The sequence below is a fragment of the Tupaia chinensis genome, unplaced genomic scaffold (genome assembly GCF_000334495.1).
Source record: "Tupaia chinensis unplaced genomic scaffold, TupChi_1.0 Scaffold140356_1, whole genome shotgun sequence".
Classification (NCBI taxonomy): domain Eukaryota; kingdom Metazoa; phylum Chordata; class Mammalia; order Scandentia; family Tupaiidae; genus Tupaia; species Tupaia belangeri.
In genome coordinates, this window is record NW_006200233.1 from 1,027,245 (window position 1) to 1,037,360 (window position 10,116).

General features: G+C 49.5%; 1 protein-coding gene, 2 non-coding genes and 1 pseudogene across 3 annotated transcripts; 2 read left to right on the top strand and 2 right to left on the bottom strand.

The window, feature by feature from the left end:
- Window positions 1-141: 141 nt before the first annotated feature.
- TRNAQ-CUG (transfer RNA glutamine (anticodon CUG)) lies at window positions 142-213 on the bottom strand. Its single transcript has one exon. It is a non-coding gene; the product is annotated as a tRNA-Gln (tRNA).
- Window positions 214-2,207: 1,994 nt separating this feature from the next.
- Window positions 2,208-2,279, bottom strand: TRNAQ-UUG (transfer RNA glutamine (anticodon UUG)). Its single transcript has one exon. It is a non-coding gene; the product is annotated as a tRNA-Gln (tRNA).
- A 2,659-nt stretch (window positions 2,280-4,938) lies between these two features.
- LOC102488061 (histone H2A type 1-D-like) lies at window positions 4,939-6,045 on the top strand (annotated as a pseudogene).
- Window positions 6,046-6,585: 540 nt separating this feature from the next.
- Window positions 6,586-8,418, top strand: LOC102488493 (histone H3.1). Its single transcript, XM_006162671.3, has one exon. It carries the CDS (start codon window positions 7,108-7,110, stop codon window positions 7,564-7,566), a length of 459 nt encoding a protein of 152 aa, XP_006162733.1. The 5' UTR covers window positions 6,586-7,107; the 3' UTR covers window positions 7,567-8,418.
- The last annotated feature ends 1,698 nt before the right edge of the window (window positions 8,419-10,116 follow it).

Below are 10,116 nucleotides of genomic sequence, written 5' to 3' on the forward strand. Positions count from 1 at the left end.
ATATAATGTAATTAAAAGGATGAACCTTCCTTCTGCCCATTTACCTTACCTGTCTGTGGATAATAAGTTCTCAGGGCTGGAGTAAAAAATCTACAGGAATTTAAAAATGTCTAGTGAGTCAAGTAGAAAAACTCTAGAAGCAGGTCCCACCGAGATTTGAACTCGGATCGCTGGATTCAGAGTCCAGAGTGCTAACCATTACACCATGGGGCCTGTCACAACTAGGCCCTCTTAATCATTACCCCAGGAACGTGTCTGGTGACTTCCCAAATCCTTGGAGAGGGCAATTCACGCACCTCTTTCCCGCTCCAGGAGTGAGGCACGAACGTCCCTGGGCGGGCCTGCACTGGCGTCGTCGCAGCCTAGCCTGAGTTTGGAAAAGCCGCCTTCAGCGCCGGGTGCCCGCCCTCCTCTCCTCTAGTTCTTCGCTCGGAAACCAGGGAGTCGTGAAAAGACTGAGCCCTCACCGTGCAGGATTCGTGACAGGTGCCTCCCACTGCACCTCCCCGCAGGCTCCCACCCAGGAAGATGGGGTCCTTTTGTGCAGGCGAGGAGCCTGCAAAGACCCGCGGTGCGTCCCCCCCAGTGCGCCCCAGGGTCTTCATCGTCCGGAGAGTCGAAGTCCTTCCTCTCCAGCGCCGCCTCTGGGTTCTGGGAAGACGTGACTGTTCCCAGGGGCGATGAAGGTGTGTGAGGAAAACTGAGGATCATGAGGAGGGTCCTGGTAGCCTGGGGCCAGCTGGTGACCCAGGAGGGGAGGAGTTCTTGAGTTTCCCCTGATGGTAGCAGCGCAGCCCGGGCCTCCCAGGGAAACGCACACTGGGAAGCTCCCACATGGGCCTGGAGGAATCCTCCTCTGCCTGGCATGGCCCTTCCTCTGCACAGCCAGGAGCCCTACTATGCACAGCCAGGAGCCCTGCTGTGAGCATAGGACACAGACACAGGAGCCCTGCTGTGAGCACACACACGCATGACCACGAGCGAGCACACACACACACACACACACACACACACACATACACACACACATACACACACAAGCACTCCTCAGCATATACTTAGGAGCCAGTGCCCAGCACCTCCTGCCCATGACCCATTCGCTGTGCTGTGCTCAGCCCTTCAACGGATCAGGGACATGCTGTCCACTTTGCAGAGGCTCCACTGCAGCAGGCATTGGTGCCCACTCCTGGTAGCTAAACCGGGCACAGTGGACCCCCAGGTCCTGGCCAGAAGTGTGGTGAGGGACTTCTGGTGTGGAGTGTGGACAGTGTAGGGGCTTTTGCCCACCACGCCCCCACCTTAACTACACGTGGAGGGGCCTCTTTACGGCCCATTAGAGTTGGAATTCAGCTCCAGGCAGACTTCTGCCCAGTCCTGAGCCTTACAGGGCCTTGTTCTTGCAGGGGTGTAGACTTGGTTCAGGGGAGAAAGTGAAAAAAATCTGGAAAGGAGAGTGGAATGACTTGGAAGCAAACGTGGACATGGCTGTTCCGGGCACAGGGGTGATCACACTGATTAGGCACGATGGAGCTCCTCCTGGCTCCAGGCCTGGTAGCACCAGAGCCCAAAGGGAACCAGGTTGCAATAAATCCTCCCCAAGAAGGGCTTGAAAAAAGCAGGAAGAAGAATTTATTAGGAGGTGGCCAAACAGGAGGCAGTGCAGTAGGGGACTTGAGGGTGCTGCAGTAATGCAGAGGGGTACCTGGACCAGAGTGAGGGACCCAGTGGAAGCCTCACTGAGGTCTGGAAGGTCTAAGTTGGTCTTCCAAGAATGAAAAGAGAGTTAGACCTCGCATGAAGGGGAGGGAAAACCATTCTGCAGAAGCGGAGCAGAGAGAGAAAGGAAGGAATAGAAACAATTGTGCCCTGGCTGGAGACTGAAGCCAATTTGGCACCTTGCCTGTGGGAGGAAAGTGACACACAGGACAGATGTGGAGGCCAGAGTGGCAATCAGTCATGTGTGAAAGGTAATCCACTCCCGGACAACAGTGCCTCCGAAGAAGGACATGAGATTCAACGGGGACTACCACCAACTCGTCAGAGGTTTATGTTTGTCCTCTCAGTTCAGACGTGGTAAGGGTAGAATAATGTGGCCACACATATTGAAATCTAGGAGAGACACTGGAGAGGCACACTACTGCCCAGACCAGTGTTACTATTTACAACCTATAACCTGTGATGGGCCGGGTATAAAACCAAGCCTGGCAAGGCCCCACTGAGATTTGAACTCAGATCACTGGATTCAAAGTCCAGAGTGCCAACCATTACACCATGGGGCCACAAGGAATCTTTGCCTAAGACACATATGTATCCCTTACTCCCATAGGCAAATTTCAAAGCACTGGTTTTACCACACTGTACCACCCACCCTGCACGTCTAGAAGGTTGGGGCACAACCGACCTCCCACTTCAGGACCAGAGATGACCGCCCTAAGCCCCTTGTGCTCAGGACAACCCTGTTACGTAACACCAACCTGTACGTTTCCTCTGGGTTTCCTGGGCCTCACAACCTGCAATGAGAAGTCAGAGTGTCAGGCTCAATGTTGAGGAGATGTGCCTTGGGGACCCTGAGCTACCACAGGGCACGGCTGACACTCTGAAGCTGCCACATGCCTGGAAAACCAGCTTCTTGTGTAGGCACAAGGCATGTGACAGAGGAGATCTCCAGGTAACCCCACCTTCAGCGGCACCAAGGTCACCACAGCCAGTGAGTTTCTACCAGAGGCCCCAGAAGCTGAGGGCGATAGTGCCTCTGGCCATGCCTGTCCTAATTCCTGGCCAGAGTCCAGGGTTGTGAGAACACGGTTGTCTGATGCCAAGGGTGGGGCTGGCTTGTCTTGCAGCGGCAACATCCAGAACAGGGGTCTTTCCACCTGCTCTCGGCATTGCCCAATGGGACTGCCACCAACTTCCCCACCACAAATAAGACTTTAGTAAATGTCAGAGTTCATGTCTCTCTATGGGCCTCTTTAAGGATGTGTGTTTACAAAATTGTTGGCCCCAGGGTCTGTAAGAGTGAGAAAGCAAAGCATGAAGTAGGTGATTAGGGCAGGACTCCCCAGACACCCCGCACTAGCTTGTAGTGTCACCAGATGAAGTGGCAAAAGGCATCTGGCAGGGCCTTGGCCCCCACTCAGGGGCAGTCCAGGCGCTCATCAACCTTGGAACTGGGGTGCCGCTGGGACAGGGTTCCCTCATATGAATCCACATCTTCGGGGCAGTTTCACAGGAACGCCATTTGCTCTCCTAGCTCTACCCTCACGGGCTGCCATCTTTTCTAGCTTCCTGGTGTGTCTCTGCAGCGGTGATCTGGAAACTTGCACATTTTGAGGCTCTAGGTGGGAATGAAGTTAGAAGGACAGGCAACGCTCAAGGCATCTCTCCCTTTGCTCCAACCACGTGGGCTTCCCTTGAGGTTCGCAGATCTTGCCAAGCAACCGAAGTTAGATGACCGGAAGGACAGGTAACGCTCAAGGCATCTCTCCCTTTGCTCCAACCACGTGGGCTTCCCTTGAGGTTCGCAGATCTTGCCAAGCAACCCCTGCCTCAGCACCCAGCCCCTACTGCTTCCTGCTAGAATGCCCCTGCGTGTGTCCTCACCTCAGCCAGGCCTGGGCAACAACCCCCCTTCACCAGCAGCCTGTGCTCCATCTCTTCCCTCTGTTTTATCAAAATAGCCAGAGTGATGACATATTACGGAATTTAATAACTTATTATTTTATGTCTGTCTCATTTTCCACCTGAGTCCTGCAAGAACAGGAACTGTGGCTGATTTCACTGGGGTTCTAAGGCAGGGAAAGTGCCTGTTGTGTAATAAGTGCTCAGCAAATATTTTGTCACCTGGCCCAGCCTAGGTGGCGCAGTCTGAAACTTATTGGACGAGAAGGATGAAAGCCACAGAGCCAACTATAGGTTCAGATCCCAGCTCAGCCAGTAAACATGCTGGGGGAACACGGGTGGGCACCCACAGTCCTGGAAGCCGGAGCAGAAAGGGGATGTTGGCGTGATAAGACTCCATCAGAGGCGCTTCTCTCTCATGCACGCATGCCTTTCTACAATAAAACATGCACATACACACACGTACACACACCCACTAATTTCCTTTCACTTAGCTAATTGGCTTACATAGAATTAAAATGATTGGTTCTGCAATGATTTTCCTGACATAACTTGAATTTGCAATAATTTCTAGATTATTTTCCCCCCTCAATGCATGGCTTAATTATTTCCAGTTATGTATGTCATCTCAATTCAATTCATGCAATGTCCTGATGAATCTGGGATTTTTCTCCCATTTTGCAGATAAGGAATGAGGACTCATGGTGACTGGGTGTGACTGCACAGTGGCCCCAAAGGCATCTACCTCTGGTGCTGGGACTGCCTCTATGACCACGGATCCTCAGGTGGTTTTTTGACTTTGTATTTTTCCCAAGGAGCCAGGGTCTAAAACTTCTAGCTCCTACCTTGCCTTCATAGAGAGGGACAGAAAGCGCAGGAGGCAGACTGTCTGACTGGCTGAGCCTGCAGGGCTCCTGGTGGCTTTCCTTTCTTCCTGCAATGCAGTTCTCATAAATAAAGTTTACAGAAATGGAAATCAATATGAGCAGAACTAAAATAGATGAGATCCTTTCAAAGCTTCTCCAGCTTGCAATGTTTCTCTGCCACATAGTGGCATAGGATCCTAGCACGCAATGACATGTGCCAGGGCTCAGAGCCTGGACAAGGGAAATTGATACTCACTGGTGATTGGTTGTCATCCTTTGTTGACGTCAGACGTCAGTTTTGCCCAATCAGAATGTGCATCCTGCGTACTCGCAGTCCATTGGTCTAAATTAAAATTAAATTTAGCCAATCGAACAGCTGGCTTTTCGCGCCCGGCAGCGGCTATAAAAGGCGCTCTTTTCCCCTCCTCTAAGCAGTGTCCTTAGCACTAGCGGTCTCAGTGTCTAGTCATGTCCGGCCGTGGCAAGCAGGGCGGCAAGGCGCGCGCCAAGGCCAAGACCCGCGCTTCCAGGGCCGGGCTGCAGTTCCCGGTGGGCCGCGTGCACCGCCTGCTGCGCAAGGGCAACTACTCGGAGCGGGTCGGGGCCGGCGCGCCGGTCTACCTGGGTGCATGCCGCCCGAGATCCTGGAGCTGGCGGGCAACGCGGCGCGCGACAACAAGAAGACGCGCATCATCCCGCGCCACCTGCAGCTGGCCATCCGCAACGACGAGGAGCTCAACAAGCTGCTGGGCAAGGTGACGATCGCGCAGGGCGGCGTCCTGCCCAACATCCAGGCCGTGCTGCTGCCCAAGAAGACCGAGAGCCACCACAAGGCCAAGGGGAAGTGAACCGGCACGAACGGGAAGTTCGCTTTATTTCTCGCCTGTTTAAAAGGCTCTTTTCAGAGCCACTTAAAAGTTTCTTCGGGAGAACTGAGCACGAAGTTTTGAGGCCTTCCGTTAATCCACGTCTTTAACTCAGTGGTACTGAATAGGAACAGTGTTTTAACGGTGGTCTATCTTGACCTTAATTTTAATAGTTTCTATGCAAATCATGGGTTCTGGTTTTCGGCATTTTCAGTTATACTTTAAGCACGCCTCTGAGGCCCAGCGACTGGGTACATGTCTCAGTCCTGGCATCCTGAGTGCACTGGGCCCGAGTGTGTGTTACCTAACTCCCGGAAGGATGGAAAAGATTCAAGGCGTAGTTGGTCCCCGTAAGGGTACTTTTTCACTTGCGCTGTCTCCGCAAGTGCACATACCGTTGTGTTGATTTAAACCAAACAAAACGGCAGCGAGGCGGTTAAACCGTGTGCACAGAAGGCCAGATTTCCATCTGGTAGACAGGTTCGAATCTTCACCTTGGCAATTTGAAGAACACATTGGGTGTTATGTGTGCCTCCAATTTCTATAGAGTGGAGACGTGGAGAAGTGTTGCACCGTAACTTGCTCCCCAGCACGTACGCCTCTGGCAATAAAGTCTTGGACCATCTTAACTGAACGAAATCAGATCTTTATTCCAAGTAAATTCTTTTGAAAGCAATTATATAAATGTATATTTTTTTTTTTTTGGAGAGATTTTCGCTATAGGGCGCGTGCGCTTGCCAGACAGAGAGAGACATAGAGACAGAAAGCGAGAAATCACCCCCCAGGGGGGATGGTCACGCCGCAATCCCTTCTCCATTGTCCTGGGATCTTAGGCCCGCACGCACACGTGCCCGGCGTGAGTTTTAAGCTGCCGGGTTCAGAACTCGAACCTCGGTCGACTACATGGGAGTCCAGCGACATAGCCACTATGCTAGTCGCTGGTTCTCGAAAGCAATTATATTTCTAAGATAATAAATGATGATCCACTGATTTTTATATCTGGAAATGAAGAGTTTGTGGGACCAGCAGTTAGCGTAATGGCTATGTCGCTGGACTCCCATGTAGTCAACAGCGCTTCAAGTCCCGGACCCGGCGGCTTGAACTCACACCCGGCATGTGTGCGTGCATGCCCCGGATCCCCTGAGGAGAATGGAGGAGAAGGGATTGCTGTGTGGCCATCCCCTCTGGGCGGTGATTTCTCACTTTCTATCTCTCTGTCTCTTATCTTTCTGGGGAGCGCACGTGCCCTATAACGAAAACCTCTCCAAAAAAAGAAAATAAAAAGTTTGTGTAATAATGTGTCTAAAATTATTAGACCTTAAATCCTCACATGTTTATACTTCCTTTGGGAAAAAAAAAAAGTCTTAACTTTTAAGCGTTTGAGCTCAATCTGAATGAAGAGATGTATGCATAAAATATACACTGGATTTTGTGCCCCCAAAGGTGTGAAATAACAATAGAAATGTATACTATACTGACTTAAAGTATTTTAAAACTCCTGGCTTTATTTTGTTCTACTGTGGCTTCTAGTAAAATTTAAATTATTTTGTGTCGCTCTCATTTACTTATACTGAAAGCCGCTGACATAGATGTAACTCATAACTGAAGGGGAGAAATGGAAATTAAATATCAGACCATAGACAACTAAGAATGTCAAAGAATTTGGAAAAACTCTTTGGAATACTTGACCAATCCGGTTACCCGTTTCCGTTGGGAGGGCTTCCTCGTGCCCAATCAGCTTCAGTCTTTCACTATAAATGAGCGACAGCCTCTTCTCCCTCTTCGCCTATCTTATAACTCCAACCATGGCTCGTACGAAGCAGACGGCTCGCAAGTCCACCGGCGGCAAGGCCCCGCGCAAGCAGCTGGCCACCAAGGCGGCCCGCAAGAGCGCCCCGGCCACGGGCGGCGTGAAGAAGCCGCACCGCTACCGGCCCGCAACCGTGGCGCTGCGCGAGATCCGCCGCTACCAGAAGTCCACCGAGCTGCTGATCCGCAAGCTGCCGTTCCAGCGCCTGGTGCGCGAGATCGCGCAGGACTTCAAGACCGACCTGCGCTTCCAGAGCTCGGCCGTCATGGCGCTGCAGGAGGCGTGCGAGGCCTACCTGGTGGGGCTGTTCGAGGACACCAACCTGTGCGCCATCCACGCCAAGCGCGTCACCATCATGCCCAAGGACATCCAGCTGGCGCGCCGCATCCGCGGGGAGAGGGCGTAAACTCGGGGAAAGCTCAACCTTATCCCCAAAGGCTCTTTTCAGAGCCACCCACTTAAACGCTGGAAAGAACTGTTCCTCTGCATCGTTTGTACTGCCAGTGGTCGCAGGCCCCTTTTCAGGGCCACACTGGTCTGCCAAGCAGTAATTTTGTTGCTGTGGTTACTTGCATACTCAAGCAAGATTGCAAGTCATTTGCTGTCATGTGTTCAGCTTCGTTTTTGTGTGGTACTGTCTCATACTGTCTTACTAGGGATCCCCAAAAATTGATGTGTGTACTTCAAAGTTCTTATGCTCCAAAATACTCTTTTACATTTATCTATGGGTCTCTGAAGTACCTCCATTCTCTAGTCTTAATTACGGGAGATCAGAAACAGTCAATGCTGGATCAAAATGGAAAGAGGTTAGCTTGGCTTGTATTGCCAAAAGTGATTGGAACAGTTTCTCCCCATACTTTAGACTGTGTGTAGTTTTCTCTGAATTCAGGGAATTTTAAGCCAAAAGTTCGAGTTTGCTCAAGATCTTTAGTTTCATGATACCGTGGAGAAGTATTTGAGCAGAGAACCAAGTAGATTGTCCTTGTAGTGCCTTGTAATTGTGTGTGGAGGGGTGTTTAGAGTGGTGGTGGAAGAAGGAAGAAATCTGTCTCGGCTTTTTCACAAGAAAGTGAAGCTCCATAAACCCACTGAACATCATGCTAGAATTTGTCTCTATGTTGGGCCTTGTATTATGCTCATTTTATTGTCTGTCCCTCCTGAAATGCAGGTTCTAGGAAGGAGGATCTTGTGTGTTATACCTGGTATTGTACCTCTCAATATTTGGGTAAATGCCTGGAAGAATAGGAAAGGAGCAATCCTGGCCAATACTCAAACACTAAGCTGTTAGGTTAGGCATGCTCTTGTCAATTTATGGGCTGTGGTGGACATCACTCATCCATTCTTGTATTTGGAATTCTAGGCACCAGTAACTTCCATAATTTTTTCTCTTCTCATCTAAACATTCAAGATGATTTTACCTGAAAATTGCTTCTATCCCTCCTAAATTTGTGAGGTTATGAAACATAAATAGAATACAGCATTTTCTTTTGCCTTTTTTTTTTTTTTTCTATATGGCACACAAGCTTTCCAGAGAGACAAATGGAAAGTGAGTCTCTTCCCCCCCCCCCCCCCCCCCTCCGGGTCACCACTCAAACCCCCCTTTTTTCTATTCCCTTGTCAGGCTTTTGGGCATGCATACACATGCACCCAGCATGAGGTCCCAGGTCTGGGACTTGAATAATGGCTGCCCACCTGGGAGTCCAGCATCTTCACCACTACATTGAATTTTTAGAAGCAGTTTGAATTCTTTTTTCACTTCACTATGTGCTTCAGTTCCCAGAATTGGTTGCATTCTGTAAAGCTTAGTAGGTAAGATCACTACTGCAGCTGTTACTATCTGTTCATGCTCATTACCTTCTGTGGGTGGGTTCATGGGCAATAAAAATAATCCCACATTTGGAATTTAGAATGAATTTTATATTTTACAGAATTATAATAATGTTCTAATAGTTTCTATTGGAATTAATACCTTATGCAAAAATAAAGGAATTAACTTTCTTCTGGAAAGTAAAAACACAGCACTTTACAGGGAGGCAGTGCCCCCATCCCTACTCCCAATACCACTTGTTGAAGAACTCTGCTAACCCAACCTCGGGCCAGCTGCTGGATGGACTGGTATTTGTAGCAGTGTCCTCCTTCCTTCCAGGCCGAAACAAACATAGTAAGTCAGCAAGGCATCGCCCAGCCGGTGCTGAGCAAACTCTTCTTGGCTGGCTAAGAACAACCAGTCTTAGACATGTTTTTCCCAGTTACCTTTCAGTTCTGATTACATGAGCAACTATTTATTGAGGGCAATTTGTCGTTCCAGTTATGAGGCTATAGATAGTCTACATCTCCTTAGACACCCCATGTGCTGAGCTACAGTTGCCTGATAGCCTTGTAGTTCTTTCTGCTTTGAACATGCTTTTGCCCTCCCATAGAGGAACTGAGTTTTGCTACCGTGATGGCATACAAAAATGAATACTTGATGATGCTAGGTCCCTTGGCTCATTCTCATGGGTGCATGGAGATACCATTTATTAAGGCAAGGATTACTGGGGAAATAGAATTAATGATTATTAGTCCAGGGAATGTGTGTTCAGTTTCCCAGATGTTTCAAAAGGTAGGTGAACATGCATGCATGGAATTCCAATTCGTCTGAGGTGGACATGAAGATATGGGGGTCATTAGTATGTAAATAGCATTTAATACTATGGAGTAAGCTAAAAGCCCCTCTTGCTCCTGCCTGACTGGTAACCTTTGTCTTATTGCTAACATTGAGCTTCTTGTCTTTTGCCACACATGCCACAAAGTATGTGTCTTTGGTGACGCTCACTCTGCTGAATCCATAAACTTTCCTGCAATTCCCAGTTTTACTTAATCCTCAGATCAGAGGTCCCACTGATTGTGTTCCTATATGCTTCTATTATTCTTGCTACATTGTGCTTCAGTTATTTATTTCTTTATTTATTGTGAG